Source organism: Cladosporium halotolerans (genome assembly GCF_011745625.1).
Source record: "Cladosporium halotolerans strain TM138-S3 chromosome Unknown Sca23, whole genome shotgun sequence".
In the NCBI taxonomy this organism is placed as follows: domain Eukaryota; kingdom Fungi; phylum Ascomycota; class Dothideomycetes; order Cladosporiales; family Cladosporiaceae; genus Cladosporium; species Cladosporium halotolerans.
Genome location: NW_027191474.1, coordinates 214343 through 238393, shown reverse-complemented (window position 1 = coordinate 238393; position 24051 = coordinate 214343). Strand labels below are relative to the sequence as shown.

At 55.1% G+C, this 24051-nt stretch overlaps 10 protein-coding genes across 10 annotated transcripts; 5 read left to right on the top strand and 5 right to left on the bottom strand.

The window, feature by feature from the left end:
• The first annotated feature begins 19 nt into the window (after positions 1 to 19).
• WHR41_06627 (uncharacterized protein) lies at positions 20 to 1856 on the top strand. The gene is made up of 2 exons (XM_069375232.1): positions 20 to 901; positions 954 to 1856. The coding sequence occupies exons 1-2, from the start codon at positions 404 to 406 to the stop codon at positions 1479 to 1481; spliced, it is 1026 nt and encodes a 341-aa protein (XP_069227946.1). The 5' UTR covers positions 20 to 403; the 3' UTR covers positions 1482 to 1856.
• A 558-nt stretch (positions 1857 to 2414) lies between these two features.
• On the top strand, positions 2415 to 3452 carry WHR41_06626 (uncharacterized protein; the record flags this gene model as incomplete). Its single annotated transcript, XM_069375231.1, has 1 exon — positions 2415 to 3452. The coding sequence occupies one exon, from the start codon at positions 2415 to 2417 to the stop codon at positions 3450 to 3452; it is 1038 nt and encodes a 345-aa protein (XP_069227945.1).
• A 214-nt stretch (positions 3453 to 3666) lies between these two features.
• Positions 3667 to 4590, bottom strand: coq3 (Ubiquinone biosynthesis O-methyltransferase, mitochondrial; the record flags this gene model as incomplete). Its single annotated transcript, XM_069375230.1, has 1 exon — positions 3667 to 4590. The coding sequence occupies one exon, from the start codon at positions 4588 to 4590 to the stop codon at positions 3667 to 3669; it is 924 nt and encodes a 307-aa protein (XP_069227944.1).
• Positions 4591 to 12424: 7834 nt separating this feature from the next.
• Positions 12425 to 13357, bottom strand: WHR41_06624 (uncharacterized protein; the record flags this gene model as incomplete). The annotated part of the gene is made up of 1 exon (XM_069375229.1): positions 12425 to 13357. The coding sequence occupies one exon, from the start codon at positions 13355 to 13357 to the stop codon at positions 12425 to 12427; it is 933 nt and encodes a 310-aa protein (XP_069227943.1).
• Positions 13358 to 13816: 459 nt separating this feature from the next.
• On the bottom strand, positions 13817 to 14980 carry WHR41_06623 (uncharacterized protein; the record flags this gene model as incomplete). Its single annotated transcript, XM_069375228.1, has 1 exon — positions 13817 to 14980. One exon carries the CDS (start codon positions 14978 to 14980, stop codon positions 13817 to 13819), a length of 1164 nt encoding a protein of 387 aa, XP_069227950.1.
• A 447-nt stretch (positions 14981 to 15427) lies between these two features.
• On the top strand, positions 15428 to 16723 carry WHR41_06622 (uncharacterized protein; the record flags this gene model as incomplete). Its single annotated transcript, XM_069375227.1, has 3 exons — positions 15428 to 15624; positions 15686 to 16275; positions 16340 to 16723. The coding sequence occupies exons 1-3, from the start codon at positions 15606 to 15608 to the stop codon at positions 16721 to 16723; spliced, it is 993 nt and encodes a 330-aa protein (XP_069227949.1). The 5' UTR covers positions 15428 to 15605.
• Positions 16724 to 17187: 464 nt separating this feature from the next.
• Positions 17188 to 17918, top strand: WHR41_06621 (uncharacterized protein; the record flags this gene model as incomplete). The annotated part of the gene is made up of 3 exons (XM_069375226.1): positions 17188 to 17373; positions 17457 to 17705; positions 17776 to 17918. The coding sequence occupies 2 exons, from the start codon at positions 17188 to 17190 to the stop codon at positions 17682 to 17684; spliced, it is 414 nt and encodes a 137-aa protein (XP_069227948.1). The 3' UTR covers positions 17685 to 17705; positions 17776 to 17918.
• A 100-nt stretch (positions 17919 to 18018) lies between these two features.
• WHR41_06620 (uncharacterized protein) lies at positions 18019 to 19452 on the bottom strand (the record flags this gene model as incomplete). Its single annotated transcript, XM_069375225.1, has 1 exon — positions 18019 to 19452. One exon carries the CDS (start codon positions 19450 to 19452, stop codon positions 18019 to 18021), a length of 1434 nt encoding a protein of 477 aa, XP_069227947.1.
• An 828-nt stretch (positions 19453 to 20280) lies between these two features.
• Positions 20281 to 21306, top strand: WHR41_06619 (uncharacterized protein). The gene is made up of 2 exons (XM_069375224.1): positions 20281 to 21051; positions 21120 to 21306. Exons 1-2 carry the CDS (start codon positions 20372 to 20374, stop codon positions 21175 to 21177), a joined length of 738 nt encoding a protein of 245 aa, XP_069227879.1. The 5' UTR covers positions 20281 to 20371; the 3' UTR covers positions 21178 to 21306.
• Positions 21307 to 21667: 361 nt separating this feature from the next.
• On the bottom strand, positions 21668 to 23445 carry WHR41_06618 (uncharacterized protein; the record flags this gene model as incomplete). The annotated part of the gene is made up of 2 exons (XM_069375223.1): positions 21668 to 23131; positions 23190 to 23445. The coding sequence occupies 2 exons, from the start codon at positions 23443 to 23445 to the stop codon at positions 21723 to 21725; spliced, it is 1665 nt and encodes a 554-aa protein (XP_069227880.1). The 3' UTR covers positions 21668 to 21722.
• Between the last annotated feature and the right edge of the window lie 606 nt (positions 23446 to 24051).

The window sequence follows — 24051 nt, the reverse complement described above, 5'->3', positions numbered from 1 at the left end:
GACTGTTCCTGCGCCGTCCCACCACACCTGGCAGCGCAAGCGAGGCCAGCCGTCGCCGCCCGCCGCCTCCCAATGTCTCTCCCTGCCTTCTCCCTGCCGTCAGCTCAGGATGACTGCGACGGCCTGAGGCGTACTGGACCACCAGACGACATCGATTGAGTCGCGGAGGACGGCATCGCAGACCCGACCTCACTTCCTCTCCAGTCGACACACCCACCCAAGCCAGAAACCGCGAGCTTCGTGGAGGAGATTGCGGCATTCCTTGCGCGCTCGCGTCCACCAGAAACATCTCACCATTGCTCCAAACGACCGTCAGTCAGACGCGTCAGCATATATCACAAGACCTCCACCGAATTGACGATATACCTCGCACGCCGCGCATGAAAGTCCGCTACTCGCCACGATGATCTGGACACCGTTCGCCGCGGTACTCGTTTCCCTCCTCTCAGCCTCCATCGCGTCAGCACAGCTTCTCGCTCAAGGTCTCCCTGCCTGCGCGCAATCATGTACTCTGCTCAATCAGGCCGCCCAAGCTTGCGGAGGCACCGCGAGTGCAAATCAAGCTATATGGGCATGCTTCTGCCAGTCAGCATACTTGTCCACCCTCTATTCCACTCCAAATGGCATTTGCGATGCTTTCTGTACGGATCCAAGCCAGAACCAGCAGGTCATGACCTGGTACCAAGGCAACTGCGGCACAGACAACGGCGCGAGCGAGCACGCGGACAATGGCAGCGGTGGGCAGACTACGGTCACGATGACCTCGACCAGCACTTCTTCTAGCTCAAGTAGCACCAGCAATGCCGCAGCTGCAGGCGCCACAGCTACGGGTTCTTCTTCCACGGACTCGCAGGGCTTCGACAGAGAGCCTCAGGAGGGAGGCTGGTGGCACAATCACTGGGTAAGCCAAAGGCTGCTCAATTGATCTCTACATTCCAGCTAACAGTCTCCAGAAATGGGTCGTCATGCTCATCGTCCTCGCAATCGCTCTTTCCCTCATCGCCATCCTCGGTACCTGGCTGAAAAAGCGCCACGACCGCAAGCGCGACCAGATCAACACCTCTTTCAACGAAGGCATCACCACCCGCAGCGCGCCCCAAAACCCGGGAGAGAAGAGCGAAACCCTCGCCCCGCCAGCCGCACCCGCATTCACCTCCAAATCCGCCGGCCGCAACAGCCCCGCCCGGACAAGGGAAGCCTTCATGCCGTACGGGTACAACTACACGCGCTCGGACCCGCGCCTCGCGTCTGGCTCCGACGACGCGATCGAGCAGGTCCCTCCGCCCGTCATCGGCGCGGGGCCGCTTGCTAGCGGCAGATCGAGTCCTTTGGCGCGAGGCGGCACGCCAGTGGGTGAGTTGGAGAAGGGCGTGGGAGAAGAGACGCCTACGACTTCGGGGCAGACCAAGAGGAAGAAAGTGCTTGTGCGCGAGAGGAGCGTGGAGGACAGTACGGATACGTCGAGTAGTGTGAAGAAGTGAGGTGGCGTTAGTATTGGGTATGCGGCGTACGGGTGCTGGGAATTGATATGATAATACGGCTAATGATCAGACGCTTGCCTTCGTGTTTCTTCTTTTGATCACTCTGGTGTCGACAATCCGGTTTGATCAATTCTGCTGCTCTATATGAGGAAGTTAATTGTGCCATCTTTTTCTCCGTGGCGACTACAGTGTTGAGACAGATGTGATGCGGTTCTTAATGTGGATCTCACTTAGGTAGTGTAGAACTTTCAATCTGGCCATAAGGTAGCAGACTTCGGGAGACCAGAATCGCTCGTCTTTCGATAACCTGCAATTTCAACAACAGCCATTCTTCGAAGGTACTAGATCAATTTCAAATATTCTTGACAACGTTAAATAAACTTCTATATTTCAGGGGCCTTGCGAGTGATTTCGATGTTGCCTGGGTTCTGAGACGTTCCTGAATACGGCAGCAAGTTCATTCCTGTGTCGAGATCGTATCCGACGGTCTTGTTTGATCTGTTTAGCTTCGATGCAAACCTAGCCGTGCTCAATAAACTTTTCACATCGCATCTTGTGAATTGAACTAGGTCAATCAGTTGAGCCCAATCCGTGAGATTGTTCTTTACATCAGGCTACCTCATCTATCTTTGTCAGACGACAGGAACGCGGCTGCCATTCTTGGCTGGCGGATGACGGACAATGCAACTGTAGACGCCGCCACAGGGCCACGAAGGTATTGCGTGGCTCTGAGACACGATCCTACCTTTTCAGTGGCGACGCCAGGATGACACTCCCGCAAAGCCAGGCGTGGTACAAAGGGATGGAAGCCTTGCATGATGTCGCCAGGTGGAATGCACGGGGTTCGCGAGACTTCATGTCGCGAGCATGATGATTGTATATGGAAATTGAGAAGACATTGTTTTCGAACGAGCCTCCATCGGATCTCGCAAGATGTCGACGAACCCGCGCAACGTCGCGCTGTTCATCTTCCTCTTCCTGGCCTCCGCTCTGGTAACCCTCACCCTCCGATCCTCACGCTGGCACTCCTACGTGCCCGGAATCCCTGGCTCAAATGGAGGCGGCGTGCAAGCACCCAAAGTCGCCTTCGCCACTTTCTTAGGCGCCAACACAAACCCGGACAAGATGGCCACGGACGCAGAAAGCGAAGCGGCCGGCGACGAAGACGACGGCTACTACCTCGCGACCCGCGTCCTGGCCTACCAGCTCATGCACTCCCGCAGCGCCGGCACCAACCATTCCATCCCCTTCATAGTCGTCTGCACGGCGGACGTGTCGAAGCGCAAACTCGCCCGGCTCAAGAAAGACGGCGCCATCATCCGCGTCGTCGAGCGCCTCGAAGCCCACTGGCTGCATCCGGGCGCCGCGCGCTGGGCGGACATGATGGCGAAGCTGCGGATGTTCGAGATGACGGAGTGGAGCAAGATCCTATACATCGACGCGGACCACCTGGTGACGGCCCCGCTGGACGGGGTGTTCTTCGACGAGGCGGCGCAGACGCAGGCGACGGGGGCGAACGGCGCGCAAGTGGCGGCCGACGAGGCGCCGCTGCCACGCACCTACATGCTCGCGGCGCACGGGGACTTCTTCGGCTACGACCACCCGTGGCCGCCGCCGACGGATTCGACGTACATGAACGCCGGGTTCTTCATCTTCGCGCCGTCGCGCGTGCTGTTCGACTACTACGTCTCGATCCTGCATATCGAGGGCCGCTTCGATCCGGGGTACATGGAGCAGAGCTTGCTGAACTACGCGCATCGTCGAGAGGGCAATATGCCGTGGAAGCCGATTTGGTACGGGTGGAATGCGAACTGGCCGACGTCGAAGGATTGGAGGGGCGGAGCGAGGAGTTTCCATTCGAAGTATTGGGATGGGGATAGCAGCCACGATCCGCTGTTGAAGTCCTTGTGGATGGAGCAGCGAGCGGAGATGGAGGGGTTCTATCGTGGCAGAGAGGCCGGTCATTGGTAGGATGACGGAGAGCCAGCCTGAGATTTGAGCATCGTGAGGTACGGCCGGAGAGGCAATTTGGAACGAGCAATAGGGGCAAGCGAGAGGTGGTGCGGTCTCGTCTTTCGACCGTGCGATTAGATATTCAGACAGTAATGGTACAGTTTATGCTCTCGACCGGAGCTGTGGTATCATGGCTTCTCTTCTCTTCCTCTCATCATCATCAACTGTACAATTACTCTTCCAAGCTCTTCTTCCTAACACCAAAGAAATAGTTGCCCCAGCTCTCGCTACCATCCACCTCTTTCCAACCGAACCCAGGCACATAGACAACACCCATCGTCTGCCACCCCTCCAAATCCGGCTGCTTGGCAGCCCAGCTCTTCAACTCATGAGGCTGAATGTACTGGCTCCACTCGTGCGTCCCTCTCGGCACCATCTGCAGCACCTCTTCCGCCATGAACTTGGTCGTGAACCAGCTGGTGCCCGTGCGAGCGATCGTCGAGCCGATCAGCCAGCCGCCAGGCTTGAGGTGCTGCAATATTGAGCGCAGGAACGGCGCGGGCTGCTGGATGTGCTCGATGACCTCGAACAACGAGACGATGTCGAAGCCGTCTGCAGGTGTGGTGGGTAGGGGGAGGGCTTCGATCGGGATGTTGTGGTAGGTGAGACGGCCGGGCTCCATGAGTAGAGGGTCTGTTCGCTGGTGACGTTTTGCGACGGCGATGACTTCCGGCGTAGGGTCGACCGCGGTCACGGACTGCGTGGTCGCTAGTCGGGCAGCGGACTCTGCGAAGATGCCTCCGCCGCAGCCGATGTCGAGGTATTTGCGTTTGTGGTTTGGAGGGAGAGGCGGGGCGGTGCTCAGGCAGCGGTTGATGAATGGATGGCGGTGTTGGTTCATGAGGTGGAGGAGGCGGCTGGAACCATGAGGGTCCCACCATGACGAGGCGAGGGTGTTGAAGTGGGAGACTTCGGTCTCGTTGACAGAGCTGCCGGCGTGGCCATTGTGAGGGCTGGATTCTGTCGAATGCGCGCGGATAGAGGTGGAGTTGGCCAGAGGTGGGGCGTAGGCAGCGCGTGCAAGTGAATATGATGCGACTGCTCTTCGAAGAGGAGCGGGTAATGAGAGAAAGCTTTGAGGGCGCACGGGGGCCATTTTGCCTGTTTTCGAGTATATAGCAAAGTCCGGCACCTCCAATGGTGTTTCTTGAGATGCTGTCGCCGAAGCTTCGGAGAGCCTCGGCCGCCGACGGCTCATCCCGCCACCATCGGGGAATGTCCGACACCAATCCACTTCATCAACACAACTGTATCTCCAACAACCCAAGCACACTCCCCGGACGCTTCAGACATTGCGTTTGCAAGCGCCGACTCCACACACCCAACAGGCGGTGAGAGGTTGTCCACGGGTGCAGCAGATGCATGCAGGGCTGGAGCTTGCAGCACGACACCTGCCATCGCCAGCCACTCCATGGACAGATGCCGACAGACATCAGACACAGGCTACAGCATATCGGGCTCCGGCGTCCATCGGTCGCCTGGGAGATGGGTTTTTGATCAGTTCACGGCGACTGGCGCGCTCACAAGCGATGTTACTCGGCATCGCCTGAAGAGGTGTGGCTTGCAGCGACGCCAGGTCTCGATCCTTGTCTGCAGCGCCAGCCAGCCGCCTGTCAAACCGTGACAGTCTGCTTGCAGCCGCGTTGAGTTTCGAATGTGTGCGGCGCCACCTGACAAGTCCTCACGGCTGTCGGAATCCGTGGATGATGCAGCACATCGAGCCGTGTCCAGCGGCTCCAGCCTCGTGCGGAATGTCACGATCACGCAGTTGATCGATCAGTACGTTGGTTGAACCAAGCGCACATGGAAGGTAGTCTTGGAAGACCTTCTAGCACGACGACTGAGTTTGCCTGTGGTACATTGCTAGACATTGACTTGCGGCTGTGTCAACAGCTAACGATTCGAGGGTCAACCGAAAATAAACAGATACAAGACGTGGTGACTATCTAATTAGCTCTATTCATGCACAGAAAGCAGGATTCCACCATCTCCGTCAAGCCGCGTCACTGACTACCAACTTCATGTGCGAAAGCACAAGAGCTATCAATGCCCTGCTGGCACAGCTCCTCGCAAAAGTCGCAAGCCCGGATGGTGTTCGCGGGCTTGAAGATGGCCCAGACCTTCCCTTTCGAGTCTTCGGCGTCGAGTGGGATGTAGAAGCGCTCCATATGCGGAGCGGGCACTTCGCTCGAGAAGCGGAGAATGTAGCGTATCCTGTCGTCTTGCATGTCGAAGTTTTCTTGCCTGAACAGTTTGCACGGTACAGCGTCCGGAGCGGCCAAGGCTTGGAACACTCGCGTGGATACCGTGTCATGGTCGATGGCAAGGTCAGTGGCGTAGCAAACGAACACCCTCGGGGCTCTCAACAAGTGGAAGGTAGCGCGCACGATGGCAGGTTCTCCACGCAACGGTGTCGATGTGGTTGTAGTTGCAGGTATGACGGAGATACTGCTGTGATCGCGGGCTGACTTTGCTTGAGCAAATGTTGCAAAGATCGCTTCGAAGACATTGTAATTGTGGCGCACCACGTCAACAAAACCTGGGAGTGCTTCACGCTTGCAAGCAGCACGTATTTCTATTTCTGAGAGCAGAGAACCGGGGTTCGTGTCAGGAGTGTTGACGACATAAATGCAAGTGAGAGCTCTGCCGGATCGACCAGAGAAGGGAACGAAACACGGCTGGCTTGAAGGTGTGGATGAGGTCGCGTGTGTCATCGCCGGGAAAATTTTCGAGACCATTGTAGCGCCTGATCGGTTAGCATGCTTCTGTGAGATGGTGGGTGGTTTCTTCTTCTTACAGGGCTTATTCTTCTGCGCCGCAACTGCCGCAGCGGCACGGCTAGGACTATCAAAGCCTGAGGGTCGACTTGGACGAGTTGGAGATGACGCCGCATCTGCGCGCGCTCGTTCTGTCGAAATCCGTGAAATGTGACCTTGCGACTCCAGTAGCTTCTGGCCCTTGTCGAAAACAGCTGCGTCTGTACGTCGGACTTTGAACAACTCTTCCCACACGCTCTTGTCTTTGTGAGTGAGTTTCCGCCAGACGTTGTGCGCTGAGCCACGAATGTCAACGGACGATTTCTCGTCTCCTAGGCCGTTGGCACACGCTGTGATGGCACAGCGTGCGAAGATGTCAAACGTAGTCTTCGCCTTGAGAGTCCCGTACAGAAGAAGGTTGTCAAGACTTCGCTGCGTCTTAGCAGGGGCGAGCGCTGCGGTGGTGGCCGCAGACACTGTTCTTCTATCGGCAGTCAGGGTACGAGTTCGGTCAGAGAATCCATGATCGCTTCGCGAACCGGATGGTTTGGAGCAGCCGTCATCATCATGGACATCCCTCGTGCCTTCTTTGTCGCTGGCAGCTGTTGCGGACAAGCTTTCGCTTTGGCCAGATGTTTCGGTCAGTTTCGAAGCACCTTGCTTTCTGGAATGCGGGATATCGGCAAAAACCGATTCAGATGCCATCGCGATGCGTCGGTCAGTCGTTTCGGGGCTTCCCAAACGATCATGATCGCGAACCTTGATCGAGCAATGTCCGGATGGCGTCGGTGAGTGCAGGGCTTTGATGCGCGTATAAAGACCATTGCAAATGTCTTTCAAACCTTGCTGGAGGAAATCGATGACCTCTTTGCGACGGGCCTTTGAGATATTCTCCTGATCAAGTCGAGCAACAATGTTCTGAACACGCTTCAACCCCAACTCGTCCTCGGGGCCGGCGGACTCCCTCGCGCTTTGGATCACTCGACTGACAATAAGCTGGGTCACCTCAGCGTCGAATTGATGAACTAAAATGGGGACGAAGGCATTTTCGCGACTGTCACTCGCTTGTGACGAAGTGCAAGTTGCGTCATCCCGCCTTGTTTCGGGTTGCGGCATCTCTGAGAGGGCGCGAACCAGAGCCGTTGATGGTGACCATGATGGCTGGCGGCGTGACGGTCGGAAAGCTGGAGTAGGAGAGGAGACAGCCACACTGCTTTCGTCCGACTCGTTTTCGACTTTGATCCCGTCTGTGACAGTGAGATCGAAGTCGCGCGCATAACTCCGCTTGAACAGATTCAGAGTAGCTTCACCATTTGACGGCAGTGAAGTGGAAGTGGCGGATGGTATCCTGCCGTCACGACCATCTGGCCAGTTGTCGCTGGCTTTTCTCTTGCCGTACCTGGTGGCGCTGCCCTTTGCCATTTTGGAGAGTGAGGGAGAACTGGACCCGTCCGAACTGAGATGCCTCAGGCAGGAACCGCGTGGTGCTGGCCCCTTGGGCTCCGACTTTGAGTCTTGATTGACGAGGTGCGGGACGCCCACGAAGATGAGATTGTGGGATGCTCGCGAAAATCAGATTACAAGACTGACAAAGGGATTGCAGAGTACAACATGGCTTCAGCTAATGTGGAAGGATCAGAAGAACTGCAACCCACCATAGCCATCTGTCAATTGAGAATTTGCCGAGAGCATTGACACGTCCATGGAATACTGCAGATAGAGCAGTGTCAAGGAATCAACTCGGCGTCGACTCGTCACCCTCATTGCCATGGGAAAGCTCCTACTGGGCGCCAGTAAATGCGATGCACGGGGGTTTGCATGCTTCTAAGCGGTGACCGGGATCCCGCCACATTCGTCGCGGAGCCGCATCTGAGAGATCACATTTCGGCAACGATGGCGTCTTTGGCCGCCCTTCCCAACACGACGATGGCATCTGGAACTGCACACCTGGATCTCTCTCGAGCCTGCCGTGGCCCCTTTCGGCCCAGATCTTACTTTGCTGCGTTGTAGGGAGTTCTTTTGAGAAATCTTGGAGACCTGGTCGCTGATTCCGCTTTGCCGCCAGTGGCTGCAGCAATATCTCACAGTGGGTATTTCGTATGTTCGAAACTGCCCGCATGTCTTGACGTTACACGCGAACGACTCGCAAGCTCGGACGTGGATTCGACGGGCTCGATGCTCCACGAAGTCATTCTTCTTCAAGCTCACGCTTTCCGAGTCACTCATAGAGCTCGGAGGCATACGTGGGAAGCTGACATGCTTCAAAGTCGGCGGGCTTTTCCACCGGACAATGAAGCTCATTGCCAGCCACTTCCGCCCGAAAATCAAATTCGCTTGGAAGCGTCGTCGTAATGCAGTCGTTCACTCCATGCGCGGTCCCCGTATGCACGCAAACGACAGCGCTACATCCAGGTCACCCATGGCAATGTGCCCCAAATTCATGGAAACCTTAGCCGCTGGCTATGGTCAACAGTGTCACTCGGCCCAATGCACTCCGACACGGTAGGTCAAGCTGCGTCACTCTGATTGTCACGCCGTCTGGTTGGGGCGTTCATCAGAGCAAAGACAGTGAGTTTTGTCCCACATGCCCTAGAATTTGCGCGCGCCGCGAACCTGACGCGATACGTGCATACAAACTACAATTACACTCGGAGGCTTATCTCAATTTTCACACTCATTCTCGTATAGCCCGTCATCTGCTTTCACCAATGTCGATATCTTCTCGACGCGTCGACCTCGCAATCGACAGTCTTCTTCCGCTCTTCATCCGTGAGGTTACCGCCGACCCAGAAAATCAGGACCTTTTACGGCGCAAAACCCGGCAGCAAGGCTTGCGTGAGTTCCAGGAAGAACGTAAAGCCGTAAGAGCAGCCTTACGTGCAGAAGCAGAGCGGCGAAAAGACTCGCAGCTTGAAGCGAAGTTGAGAAGTTCGTTTCGCTATCTTCGTGTTGCAAGGTGTTGTCTGACTCTAACAGAACTGAGCTGGCGACGACCGATTGATCGCGTCGGGAAGCCGTTCCAAGATACGAAATTTACGATTCGACTGAAAGGTACCATTGTTATAGGGTCATCAATCGCGAAGTATCTGAATGCATTTCTGACTCCTATGATAGATCACAGTGCATCGGCAACCAGAACGACTGAGCCAAGACTTGTTGGAGGTATGCCACAAAACTTACAACGTGACCGGACGTTGACACTTTACTAATCGGCAATCAGACAAACTCATGCCGGAGAGCAGTGCAGCTTCCAAAAGCGCACTCGATGGTCAGACCGAATCTTCTTCAGGTACATAATTGCCCCTTACCGAACCCTAGTTACAGTTAGCAACTGACAGTGGTCATGAGGGTCGCGCACCGCCTTCAGATTGAGCAACCTGAAGTCAGACCAGCCAAGGTCACCCGCGCTGTCTCGCGCTGCCTCTTCGAGCTCAACCGATAAGGGTCTGTTGGCGACGTCTGGCGCATGCATCGACACGGACGGCACATCGAAGACTGTCTCGTGTTCACCAACTCTTACCAAGAGTACAGGACAGCCATCTGAGAACGTGGCAACATGCCTTCCGACGCCACCAGTATCGTCTCCAGTGTCGCATCGGGACGGTGTTACCAGTTCCAGCGTGGCAATGCCAGTGCCTTCCAAAACAGCATCGTTGACAGGCTGCTCATCTTCTGGACAAGGTACAAATGCTGGTAGTACCAAGACAAAAGCTGGGTTGAAGCGACAAGATTTCGAAGTGGACAAGATACTCGACAAACGGGTTGTTGATGGCCGCGTTGAGTATCTTGTCCGCTGGAAATCAACATGGATCCCGACGGAACTCGTTATACCTGGCGAAGAGGAACAGATGGCACATGTGATCATCAATGGCGACATCTGGCACATCGAGGTAACCCTCAAATGGAGAATGCGGCATGGTGTCAGTATGTGCAAAGTTCGGTGGCATGACGACACTTTGGAACCAAGCGAGCATCTTGCCAACGCCCAAGCAGCCATAGCAGAGTTCGAAGGGACTGCTTCCGCTCACAGGCCTGCAGTACGTCGCACTTACCGGGGTTTGCAGCAACGACCGGTCCTTAACATCGCGGAGTCACGTTTCCCTCCTGGAAGTGTTCTGCCTCAGACAGAAGAAGAATATCATGCAGCGCAGCTGCATGTCGCCTCAACCTGGCCGTTCATCCGGCCCCACCCCACGTTGGACCTCTACCCAGCCATCTACCGGATCTTGATGGAGGTCAAAGGCATCACCTCTCAAGCGGACCATGGTGGTAAGTCGTTTCGCAACCTCATGAAACTACCACAGGTTCGCCCACTCCGCTGGCACAGGCAATTCCAATATTCGAGGAGGCTTTACAAATGCGTTCGGCGTAGACGCAACGCGATCCTTCTCCAGGTCACTGGCACCGAGGCCCATAGCCATGAGTGTACTAGGTGCCTAGGAGATCGAGTTGTGTTCTTCGCAGAATGTGTGCGCTCCGGCCCCATACAAGAGTTGTGGTTCAACGGTGCCTGTGCGAACTGCGGTACACAGGAGAACGTACTTTGTGATCATTACACAGTGGGCCCGACGCAACAGCGTAAGTCTGTCAATCTTCTTGAGGGTATCATTCACTGACCAGGCATAGGGAGCCACACATCAGGCCTCACTGACGGTGTTGGCGGTCAACGTCGTCGAGATCAAGTTCAACCCTCGGACACAGACACATGGTTCGACCACTTCAACGATGACGACCAAAGCGATTCCGACTCCAGCGACTCAGGTGACTCGGATATCCAGGTACTCAATAGGATCAATGACACAGCCGAGGAAGGCGCTATTGACGACGAGTCATTCTGGGACCCGACCTCGGTGACTTCCACTCGTCACCCACGGGATGGCTTGAGTTCGCAGATTGCATCTGTGCGACAGAGATTTGACGGTAATGAAGCCAACGGAAATTGCGACGAACCATCATCTGGAGCGCTGCCAACCACTTCGATGAAAAGCCGTCCGACTACGGCAGCATCATTACCCGCTCCTAATCCCACCGCATCGCAGACAAGCTGTGTCGCTTCTGCTGCGGCAGAGATTTCTGATCCACCTGGATCAAGAGAGCAAGCTATTCACTCGTCGATTGTCAAATGCACCTCAACAATTTTGCAGGCTTCATCATCGACGCCAAAGTCTGGAGAAGGCTCGACCCTGCCCGGGCCCGCCGAGGATGCTCTGAGCCTTCTGTGGCAGGAATTGGAAGACAACCCACCGGCATCCGGCTCGGCCAATATCAACCCATATTCAATTCCACCCGGGGGTCTACCACCATCCAAAACGACGACTACTGATGTCGCCTCCTTGGAAGATGTGTCGGAGGAGGGAGCTTCCACCACGATCCCCAATGGCACCCATGTGTCTCCACAGCTGCGCGCGACTTCTGTTTCAGCAAATCCACTTGATCAAAAGAAGCTGTCAAGTGTTCGTGACGAGGAACTCGCTCCCATTCGAAACAGAAAACGGGCAGCTTCTCTGCCACCATCGCCGGAAAAGCCACGCCCTCATCCATTCACTCAGACACCACGGAGTTGCACCACCTTCGCTGAAACGCGACCCGCGGTGACCAGTGGACCTAGCAGCCAGCCAGCTTTGTCTGCCGGCTTCGATTCAACCCATGCTCAAATCTCGCGCGGCAGTACGCATCCTGACTGCAAGCCGGGAAAGCCTTGTCGTCATCCACTCCACTGGACTCCACCGCCCAACGACTCGAATGTGATCATCTACAAGAGCACGCTGTACTTTGGGCGCCGTACCACGGTTGATGAAGCTGAATACATCCTGTCCCGTTGTGACTGCTATTGGGCTTCGAAGTTCAGCGTCATGTGGTCGCGTTGGTGTCAGATGACGGGCGATGAGGCGCTTCAAAGTCTCACGAAGGCCGAGTGGCTGCTCAGCGGCTTCCACAATCAGCTCATGTTGGCAGCGGGGAACTGTTGTCCTCCCGGTCAGCCCGTGGTCATTGTTCTGGATGACTGACATGAGCAGACTTGCCATCATCTTGAAGATGTTGTATGATCTTGGGGAATACTATCTTGCATTACTTTTACGGTCGCCAATCGGAACGGTGGAGAGTAGAATCTTTTCTAGAAATAGATAGACATCATGTATCTTAACGAGAAATGAGAATGTCACCTTTACATTATTAATTCTTGCTGTCGAGCTCGAGCACATCCTCCACTGTCTTCAAGATAATCTTTGCGAACTCCTTCCCATCCTCCCAGACTTCATCATGCTTCAACCCGTTCAGTCTCACAAATTCTCTCCGCCTCTCGCTTCCCATCTCCTCCGCAAATCCCTGCTCTCCAAGCGCCTTCCACATCCCTTCAGCATGCTGCATACCCACCAACTCGTCCTCCTCCGAATGCACAATAACCACCAACCTTCCCTCCTGCCACCCATCCTCCAAATCGCCCCTCGCCGGACTCGCATCCTCCCAGACCCTGGCATCCGTCCCGAAAGCATTGACCATCAGATCGCGATAGATAGGCTGCGCCGCGTTCTCCTCCACGAGCCCAAGGATATCGTAGATCCCCTCAACGCCCATGATAGCAATAGGCGGCTCGACGTTCAACTCCAGCGCAAGAGTCGATTCGTACTGCGAGCCCCAGTAGCGTTTCATGGCGACTTGCAGCGCGAGCGTGGCGCCGCAGGAGTGGCCGATGAGGAGGTAGCGGCTGCCGAAGGAGTACTTTTCTTGCAGGTGGAGGATCGCCGTGAGCACGTCGGTGATGTGGTCTGGGTGGCGGGCGTTGCGCGCTGGGTCGTGAGGGTTGCTTGGAGATGTTGGGTGGGAGGGGTAGGGGGAGAGGCGGTAGTTAATCGTGGCGATGCCGGAGATGGAGTCGGTTATTTGGGGGCTGGCGAGAGAGAGCAGGTTATCTTGTGTTTGTTGGAAGGAAGATGCTTCGATGAGAGGGTCTCGCCAGGCGCCGCCGTGTATGTAGATTAGGAAGAGGCGTTCGGGGTCATTGGGAACTGGTGGTCGGGGCAAATAGACGGAGAGAGTGTTCAGACTTGAAGTATCGGAGTAGGGGACGTTGGTGAGGTTGAGAGGGTAAGTTGCGTCTGTTTCCATGGTTGGTTGATTCACGCGAGTCTCCAAACAGATTTCTCCGGTTACGAGTCGACTTCGTAATGTACTGATGAACGCCTTGATTGAGATCCGTTCGCCTTGTTGCGTTGGAATTCCTCCCCTTTTCAAAAAAAATTTTCACACCGGTACTGCTGTCTCGCTACAATAAAGAATCAACAAGTTCTCACGTCCCGCGTCTGGGTGATGTGGCTTGGGATTAATCCGAGTCTTAGGTAATCGTCGGCAGTACGATAGCCGCCAGCAGCAACAGTCAGGGCAAGTCCGAAATGCTGCCTCAGGCACAAACTGCTCTAGTTGCGCATCTACATATCAGAGATAACAGATAATATTATCAGACAACCATACACGAATGATGTAGAATCTGTAATAGCCGCTGGTCGCGAAAATGTCGGAAATTGTGAAGTGGTAAATACATGTCTTCAATGCCTCCAAAGCCTCGATCTACAGCCAAACCGCCGTAGCCGCTTGCACAACCTGTCCATCACCAGTCTTCCCAAGGTTTACCCTCGCGACCTCCTTGACCTCCCTACCATCAAAGCCAAGCATAAACACCCAACCCTCCTGGCTGTCAGTCATGGCCAAATACTCAATGCCTCCGAAGCTCTCATGGTATGGCGCCGGCTCTATGGCATTCGCGATTCCACCGCTCGTCGGAGTCTCCCAAATACAAATGGGTGCCTCAGAAGCCACAGTCCCGTCAGGATGCAACTCGAAGACGGCGACATAGCCCTTAGTCTCTGCTGCGAGGCCGCGCGTAGAGGCGTACATGTATCGTGGCGTCTTCGAGGCGGTGCTCAAGCGAACTTCGTCCGCCCAGTAGTCGCTGGCGTCCTTGTCTTCAGGAATGATCCGCACTCCGCCCTTGTGTGTGAGGGTGACACCGTCGTCGGCGACGGAGAAGAGATCGACCATGCTGGTGTGCTCCTGCAGGCTGTACAGGATTTTGCCTGATGGATGTGGCCAGGTGTGGCGGGGACCGTCATTGGAGCGAGGCGCGATGTGTTTCGACCCGAGGGTCAGGTGCTGCTTGCCGCTGCTGGCATGGGCGTCGTCGATGGAGTACGTGAAGATGCAGTTGCGGCCAATGTCGGCGATGTACAAGCTGCGCATGTCGGGGCTCAGATCCACACTGTGCGAGCCGTGGCGCAGACCGCCAAAATCGCCATGGAGGGCGCCTGTGGGCTTGTCACTCTCCTTATCGTCGACGAAGTTGAGCTCCTGGACTAGATCGCCAACGCCACCATCGGGAGCGATTCTGAAGGCTTCGCCAGTTGGACCGCCACAGGAGTATACGTGAGTGTTGGAAGCGCATACATATCCAGATCGAGCGCGGACTGGTTTCGAGTTGATGGGACGGATAGTGTTGCCTGAGTCCTGGATACTGTAGGCAGCGACCGAGGGTGGCTCGGTCCAGGCTGTTGCATAGAGGTAGCGTTGATCAGATGAGGAGTCTCGCTTCGGAGAAAGTCCCAGCCAGGAATGGTTGCCAATGGCTTGAGACCTGCGAGCAACGGCGAGTGAGACCTCTTGATTTCGTGATGCTGGAGGGGAGAAGGTGAAAGTGAAAAGGTCCGGTGTGTTGAATGTGCCCACGATGAAATTCATGATGATGGGAGATTTTGACAAGGTAAGGTGTGGGGAATGATCATTGAAACAGCCCTACCAACATTGAAGTTACATGTCTATGCTAGTGCTCTGGGTCGGCGAGGTCGGATGAGGGCTGGGTGGGAGAAAGGCGGCTCGAAAGTCCACATCCGAATCGTTGCCGAATGACTGGCGGCGCTGCTGAGTCCGTTGCCGCCTACATTTTGACTTCAAACCCCTGTTTGATAGCATTGTGATGCTGCCTCATCTCTACGTACATCTTATCGTACACCATAAGACCTGTTCGCAGCTGCATGCTTTTAGGCACTGCGGGCGTGGTCAACGCCCATGGCGTGCTGCCAAACTATCCAGGCTGTCGCCACGTAAGCACCACGATCCTGCGCGGCACAAGAGAGTTGTCGCCATTGCTGTTGCCTACTTAGTGTGGTTTTATAGTATTCAATGAAGTCTCAAACTGTGTCTCCCGTCAGGTCTTCAGTCCTCAAGCGTTCGTGTTCAACTTTCGTTTCCGCCAGTGACGTACGAACACAACACCGCCACCCCACGCAGCCGAGCTCGGCAACCACTTCCACGCCCGACCCTGCCCGCCGACCCCTCCAGCCAACACCCAAAAAACCCGATCATCATGCAGTCCGGCATATCAGGTCTGTGTCCTCGACAATTGTTACTGCGGCATACCATGGGTCTCACTGACAGCCCCATCAGCCTCCCAAGAGCTCCAGACCGCCTTCAATGACTTCGTCTCCTCACCATCCCAACGCGGCCTGCTGGCTGGCATTGAGAACGAGGCTCTCATCCCCCTGAACACCATCCCGTTACAATCCGACTTCAACGCCGACCTGTCACAGTTGCAATCGCACCTGTCGCCCAACGCCGCCCGCTATGTTCTCCTCAAGGTCGCTCCCGGCGAGCCCGATGGATTCGTCGCGGTGACATACGTACCCAACAGCGCTCCCGTGCGCGAGAAGATGCTGTTCGCTTCGACCCGTCTGACACTCGTGCGTGAGCTGGGTATCGAGCGATTCAGGGAGACTCTCTTTGCGACCGAGGCGTCGGAGCTGACCGCTGAGGGCTGGGCGCGGCACGAGAAGCACAGCAAGCAGGATGCTCCCTTGACTGAGGAAGAGGCTGGACAGGCTGGTTTGAGGGAAGCAGAGGCGCAGGAGAGCGGTGGCACAACGGCAAGAAAGGGACACGTCGGCAGCAAGGTGGACGCGATAAACACTGAAGACGGGCTACCAGAGGCACTGGCGGAATTGATGAAGGAGGGATCGGGTGGACTCCTGGTCCAGCTGGTGAGTGTCAAAGAGAAGAGAACATTCCGCAGGACCAGGGACTTGCTAACAGTCTAATTTTCAGTACTTCAACCTTCCCGACGAAACCCTTCGCGTCGCTTCGTCCACGCCCTCAGTATCTCCCGCGCAGCTGAGCACTACCCTCTCGCAGTCCGACCCGCGTCTCAGCTTCTACTCCTACCCCGGCGGCAACAGCAGCAGCCCTCAGATCGTCTTCATCTACACCTGCCCGTCGTCCTCGAAGCTAAAAGAGCGTATGATGTACAGCACGAGCAAGAAGTTCACACAAATGATTGCCGAGCAAAAGGCCGGCGTGGTGGTCACAAAGAGCCTGGAAGCCACAGAATTCGAAGACTTGAGTGAAGAGGCACTTGCGAAAGAGTTCGGCGTCGATGAGAAGGCGGAGAAGAAGGGTTTCGCGAGACCCAAGAGGCCTGGAAGGCGGTGAGAACAAGAGCGAGCTTCAATGGAGCGGATGAGGTCGTGATCTTCATACAGGCATAGAGAGATATCACAGACGGTTGCTCTCGTCGCACTTCTTACCCCTAGTATCGGCAGCGCCAAGTGTATCCAGCCAAATACGACCTTCACGTGCTCATTGGTGACCGAAGCTTCACAAGCTTCAGCGCAACCCCGCACATCCCCAGCTCTTCCCCACGCGCCTCCTCGATCGAGTCTCGACTTATCGACGTCACGGCACCCAATGAGACACCGATTGCTGTCAGCCACCGATCGTCTGCCGTCTTGCCCACATTCGATGGGCTGATCAATAGGCCCGACTCGCCAGGGAGCTTGGGCAGATATAGCTATCTTCTCCCCTCTTCCGCTCGCCTTCTTCGTTACTACACACTCCATTGCAACCAATACACACGTAAACGTTTCATACCGAATACCTCACTCACACAAACCATCATGCCTATCGATCAGACCTGGCAAGACCGACGCGGCATGTTCCAGAAGGGCAAGGAGCTGCACCAGCCCGGCCGCAAGCTGTCCAACCAATTCGGCGACCCTCTTCGTCGTTCTTCCATCGGAAGCACCGGAAGCAGCACGCTGGAGAAGACTCCGACCACCGAAGAGCCTGGCCAGAGGAGAAGGGTACGTCCATCATTCTGGCATCACAGGATCCGCACACTGCGGCCACCTGGCAACAAGACGTACGATTGCTGACAAAGCGGCAGTCCTCGCAGTCCTCCGGCCTGTTCAACAACCTCAACGCCCAGAAGCGCGGCAGCCAAGACTACAACGAGCGGAGAGCCAGCTACACCGAGATGGCGGGCAACAGCCCCGGTCTCGTGAGCGGCTGGTTCAACAAGACGTTCAAGGGCGTCGAGAAGCCCGCCATGAGCAATGATGCCAAGATGATGGAGCAGAAGAAGCGGGAGGAGAGACGGGGCGTCATGGAGTGAGTCTGCCCGTGCGGCCACTAGGTGAGTTGTTTTGATGGTGGATTTTCGTTGGACATCGAAGGGTTGGACGGTGGCTGATGGTTTTCTGCAGCTGGATGGAGAATAGAACGGATAGTGTGTGACCGTACACTGGTGAGATCCGGCATGCCTGGAGGACAGAATGGGATGATGACTTCATGATTGAAATTTGCAACTGCAACCCATAGCCTTGTATACTGTTCCTTCACTTCTACATTGCTCCTGTTCATACCAACGACTGATGATGTGATAGCCACCAACCGAACTCTGCTTGGTTGAATGGCTCAATCTGCCCCTGCCGAAACAGCCATCGAAATCAGTCATATTTGTTTCTCGTCAACCAAAATTGGCTTTCATCACATGAACTCATCCTTTCCCGGAAGCTGGCGATCCTGTCCAGCATCCACCCGCTGGCCGCCCCGTCTAGTGCCTTCCCTGCCGCCTTCTCGATACGATTATCCGCTGAACCAAGTGCTGGCCGATTATTCAAAGCCCAACCCAAACGCACTATTTTCCCTGCCTTGCAGGATCCTGGCCTCCACGCCCATTGCACACAAGAGTCTCGCTGCTCACAGAAATGCTGACACGCTTGAGCACTTCCGACTGAGGCAGTATCCCCCATGGCTGCCGAGTTCGACCAGTCATTGCTGAGATTGTCCCAATCTGGCATACTGCCATTGGCTGCGAGCAGGCGTGGGTGGATGAAAGATTCGTAGTAGTCTCGGAAGAGGATTGGCTCACTAGCGCCATACACTTTCTTCCAACCTCGATCGAACTTCCAGAGCCTGTCAATACCCGCGGCATCGACGTGATGCCAAGTCACTGCGGGCATACACCAATGTTTCCCCGACCAGTCCAACGAAGCCAGCGTCTCGCCTTGGATGAGCGGGAAAGCGTGAAGTAAGCGGATGGGTGGGTCAGCCGCGAGCAGCACTTCAGCCATGACCTTGTCGCCGCAGCAGTCGTTGTTTATCACACTCTCCCAGCGATGCTGGTCTGACTTGTAGGTTCTGTTCAATGCCTCAGCAGTAGTGGAGGACAATAGGAAGCCGCTGCCGCCGTGGCCGAACTCAGTTTCCCCAATAACAACTTGCGCTCCAGCGTAGATGGCTTGCTTGGAATCCAGCTTGGAGAGCCACGGCAATAGATTGTGCATTGAGACGTAGGTGTCCGCTTCGATGAAGAAGTACCACTTTTTGCGATGCTCGAACGTCGAGTATGCGTCGCTGATCATAGGCAGGAACTTCCACTTGTCCAGGTGCCAGCTCTTTTCACCCTTCAGCTCCGCAGCATCTCGGCCGGATTTGAAACACTCGTTGAGGGTCTTGTGCTGCTCTAGATCTGACCGCTCATTACGAGCTTTCGTCGATGTCAGCGCAATCGCGTCGCGAACTGGCACGCCGGCGAAATCTTGCTGTACATCGGAGTAAATGATGTAGTCTTCTGTGCAGGAGAACGTTGTCTGGAAATGTATGGGCAGCTTCTCGTAGATCTCCGTTGAGCCGGTCTTGAGTAGGATGACTAGGTCCTCGAGCCCGTGGAGGTCTAAACAGTGTGTCTTGTCTTGGCCGCTGAAGATGCGATCTTTCTTTTGCGACGCATCTCCATTACTAAATTGTATTGCTGCTTCTGAACCACCTCCCAGGATGGGTGATATTCGTGCTCTTGAAATCCCGTCCCGCAGATGCACCAAGAAGGCGAGGCATAGCAAGCAGCTTGCGACCAGGGCGACACGCTGCACGCTATGCATGCTGCTCCAAATGCGCTCTCAAGAGTGCACTGAGAAGACGTCCTGATCAATGTGAGCTGTCGGATTCCAATAGTGAAGCCTGTCGAAGGGTTGGTATCGACATGATCTCGCCCTTGCGTAGAAGCAAGGAATGTGACTGCTGGACCCTCCTCCGTGCTACCACCTCCGATGACTATCCTATTCACAAGGACTGGCATTAGCTGTTGTTTGGAACACACAACTGTAAAATCAGCCCTCATTGATAATCTGCAACATGTCTCAAGGTGCTTCCACAAGGAGCTGAGGCTTGAGATATCGTGATGCGTTGGTGGTACGACTTTGTGCCTTCCTTTCCATCCACAATGATTGTGGCAGCGAAACCTGGTGATAGCCCAAATGACCCTTGCACATGTCTTTATCGGGACTGAGACCTCGGGTTCGCAATTCGACGTCGCCTGCCGTTTGGGGCGACGCCATGTGTGCTGTGTGTGTTACCTGGCAGCGCCACACTTGCAGCAGCTTCTGCAAAAGGTTTCTTTCATATTCTCCCTATATTATGGGATAGACCGACAGTTGTGGCCACGGCATGTCTGAGGGCTAATTATATCTGGTCAGTCGACAAAAGTAAGGGAAGCTTTGTGAGACTGGACACCCGCAATCTTCGAACTTGTTCAACGAGAGAAGCCCACGTCGATTACGGTTGATGTAGTAGAGCGAATGATCTTGGCTCGAATTGTTATGAATGATCCTCCTGAATTGATAATCGGAGCTGTTGAAGTTGGTCATAAAATACATCATGGTGGAGCTGCCCCGCAGGAGCCGATCCCGGTACATATCGTGATACTGTTATCTTGAAAGGCTATCTTTCACCTTCAAATCAATACGAGATATAACAACTACTCATTCTTCATTATTGAAACTACCTCATCTCAAGCTAAACATGCCTTACGACTTCAAAGGAAAGGTCTGTCTAATCACAGGCGCCGGCTCCGGCATCGGCCGCGCAACAGCTCTCAAGATCGCATCTCTAGGTGCCACATTATCAATCCAGGATATCAACCATGACAGCGTCTCGGAAACACATCGCATGATCGGCGAGAACACATACTCCGAGCAGTCCGACATCTCCAGCTCAGAAGCCTGCCCGAAATTCGTCGAAAACACCATCAAAGCCTTAGGGCGTCTAGATTTCGTCTTCAATTGCGCAGGCATCAACCCCACAGGAATCGACCTCACAGACACCACGGACGAGTATTTCGACAAGCTCGTCGCGACAAACCTCAAAGGCACCTTCGCCATCACCCGCGCGGCGATCCCTCATCTGAAGCCCGGCTCCAGCATCGTCAACGTGAGCTCCATCATGGGCGTCTCAGTCGCATCGCGCATGTCGGTCTACTGCATGACTAAATTCGGCATCAACGGGTTTACCAAATCGATGGCTCTGGAGCTCGGTCCAAAGGGGATAAGGATCAACGCTGTGGCGCCGGGCTACATCGACACGCCGACCAATGCTGGCGTTGTAGCGGGCGGCGACGCGGTCAAGAAGCAGGAGGAGAAGAGCGGGATGGGAAGGATGGGCACTGCTGCTGAGATTGCTGATGTGGTCGCCTTCTTGTTCAGGTACGTGTTATGTTCCGGTTTAGGTTCTGTCGCTTCAGGAAGTCTGCTGACATTTCGTTTCCCATTAGTGACGAGGCAAGATACATGAATGGAAGTGTCGTCGAGATTACTGGCGGCAGGACATGATACACAACAATAAGCTGAATTGAAGAGTGACAGTCGTATGAGCGTGTAGAAGCGTCCCGCTAGACATGAATTAGCCACCAAAAAGAAGCTTGCCACTTCATGAACGCTTTTCGATGGCATTGCATAAGATCTTTCAATTCGCGTAGTAGTAAACATGCGGTACTGCTAGCAAAAAGGGAGACTCAGGGAGACTCACAGAGCAAAATGCATCGGCCGGGAATCGAACCCGGGGCTGGCCGAATCATGCGGTGGAAGGTCCACTCGAATGGCAACGGCCAATTTTACCACTAAACCACCAATGCTACTTAAGAAACACGCAATTCTTATTACTTGCGGCGGGCCAACAAAATATAGATCCTGCTAAATTTTGCATCATCAGATTTTCCGGGTGCCACACCTTCAACCACTTGAGTAATTCCAGGCAGGGACATGCATTCCACATTGACGTCTAAGGCTAGAACACGGCGATATGCTGACTCCAATAAAGAAGTGCGGATAATGCTTTGTATTGCTCATATCTAGTTTTCCAACATTCACCTTATCCCTCAAGCCATCTCCCTAAAGATAGGATACTCCCACCCAGCGCTGACCGGAATAATGCCAAAGCTGACATACGAGACCTGGCTCTCCGGCTCGAGAGTAACGAACGCCTGAGCAGCGTTCTTCTGCCTGGTGCTGACCCTCCAGCTGCCGGCGGGGAGGGCCACCTCCGTCTCGTAGAAGCTGGTAGTCACCGTGTTCAAGACGGTGCCCTCGTAGTACTCTCCGTCCAGCTCCGAGGTGGTGATGTTGTACGCCTGCACGGTACCGTGATACTCCTCCTTCAGCTCCTCGAGCTCGACGCCCATGACGCGCAGGCGGTCGACGACAGTCTCCCAGTCCTTCGGGATAAGGTAGGCCTCGGGCTTGGGGCGAGTGAAGTTTGCGAGAGCGGGCGTGGAGCTGAGGAACTCGATGGGTGCTTGGACGAGGCTGCCGTTGCGGATGTCGACCATGGTGAAGGTGCGGTTCTCGCTAGGCTGGGAGTCTGTGATGACGATCTCGGCGTCGCCGTCGATGAAGTCTTGGACGGCGGTCTCGATGGTCTCGCGGACTTGGTGGGCGTTGTCGTGGGCGATGTTAAGGATGGATTCCAGCATGAGCAGCGAGGACACTGTGCGGCGTTGGAAGTGCTGGTCGGCAAGGGCAATGCCTCGAAGCTCGCACAGAATGACCACAGCCTGGCTGAGGCCCATAGCGTTGCGTCCAGTTGTCGGCGCCGCAGAAGCCTCTTCGAACGTGATCGGAGAACCCTCAACTCTGCTGGTCGAGCCGGTGACGTATGGCTCGATGCGGATATCGTTCGCAATGAGGTAGTCGCTGACCCCGTCGGAGAACGTCCGCTCCGTGAGCTCGCGGATGTCAGGGTGGATGTTGAGGTTCTTCGCACCCGCGATCATGGCATCTGTGCCGTGGCGGTAGACTCCGCCGTAAACGCTGGCACCGCCGAACTCGTGCATGTCGGCGACAACGTGAGGGTCGAAAGAGGACACCAGAGTCCTGATGTCTCGCGACTGTTGCTTAACGAGCTTTGTGCCCTCACGATTGGGGTCGATGTTGCTGCCGAATTCGCGCTGGAAATAGCTGACGCCGTCAGGGTTGTAACGAGGGAGGATCATGATGTCCAGCTTCTCGAGAAGTTTGGCGGTCCAAGTTGCGTTGGCATCCATTTTGCCTAGCAGAGCCATAATGCCTTGGTCGGCAGCGGGCTCGTTTCCATGGATGGCACCTTGGAAGTAGACACGAAGCTTGTCGGACTTGCTCGTGGTGTTCGCTGTGGAGTTTCCACCCGCTGCAGCATGAGAAGGCTGTGTCAAGAAAAGGTAAGGAATCGCGCGGCCCTGCTCCGACTGCAGTTCCGCTCCATGGTAAGTGATCCAGTCGTTGCGGAATGCAATTGATCGAATGAAGTGATCTGGTAGAATGTCAGTACGACCCTCAATGATGAAACAAACAACACGGAAGGGTCTCACCCATTTCATGATCCGGTGTCGGGCCCGAAGTGCCATTGCTGAAACCGGATGGGATGGTGTCGGGGCTGGTGAAAGCCGGTGACAACAGCTGGATGTCAACATCCTCGAAGTTTCGCGACACGGCTTCGCTATCAAAATTGACCGCCAGATCGTTGCCGCCGTAAAAGGTGCCAGCGGGTCTTCCTGCACTTTGCGCCGAGGCTGCACCTCCTAGGCAGAGGAGCGCAAGGTGCACTTTCGTTGTAAGTGGCAGCATGGTTTTCACTTGATCGAAAGAATATGTTGAGGTTCATCATTCAGGCTTTTATCTCAATCCTGGTTGCCACGCGAGGATGTACATACTCCGCTCTCGGATAACGAATGCAACAATGGCCCACTACCTGCCTACCTTGGGGAAATGACATGCCGATAACCTTGAGTTTGTATGCTTGGCTCGGTGTGTCCATCATTGGCATTACCGATAAGACCTGGCTTTGAGAACATGGACATGGAAGGCTCTGGTGACCGATAGCGTGCCGACGGCGTTGGAACGCAAAGCTGGCACGCTTCGACAAGCTCATCGTGGTCGACGTGAGCCCATTTGGCGTTATTGACGGCTGCTTACTTCCACGTGGGCGTCAATATTTGGTGACAGCGATGGCATGTGTCTTCGCTCGAACCAGCAATGATTGGCAGAAGTTGTTGGCGTACGCAACCCCTCACCGAAGCCAAGGCGCCAGCGGGCTTGGTATTCTGCGACCATCTCTTCCAGCTTCCCAAAAGACACTCCGGTATTGTCCGCTGGCACTTGACGACGATCTTCGAGATCTGGGTTGGAGTTGGCGAAGAGTAATGGCTTTCGATGAAGCCTCGTCCCTTGGGT

Excerpts from the sequence above, each read along its gene's own strand:
- WHR41_06627 (XM_069375232.1), top strand. The coding sequence starts at position 404 with ATGATCTGGACACCGTTCGCCGCGGTACTCGTTTCCCTCCTCTCAGCC. Across the intron at positions 902-953 it reads GCTGGTGGCACAATCACTGG|AAATGGGTCGTCATGCTCAT; the intron begins GTAAGCCAAAGG and ends AACAGTCTCCAG.
- WHR41_06619 (XM_069375224.1), top strand. The coding sequence starts at position 20,372 with ATGCCTTACGACTTCAAAGGAAAGGTCTGTCTAATCACAGGCGCCGGC. Across the intron at positions 21,052-21,119 it reads GTGGTCGCCTTCTTGTTCAG|TGACGAGGCAAGATACATGA; the intron begins GTACGTGTTATG and ends GTTTCCCATTAG.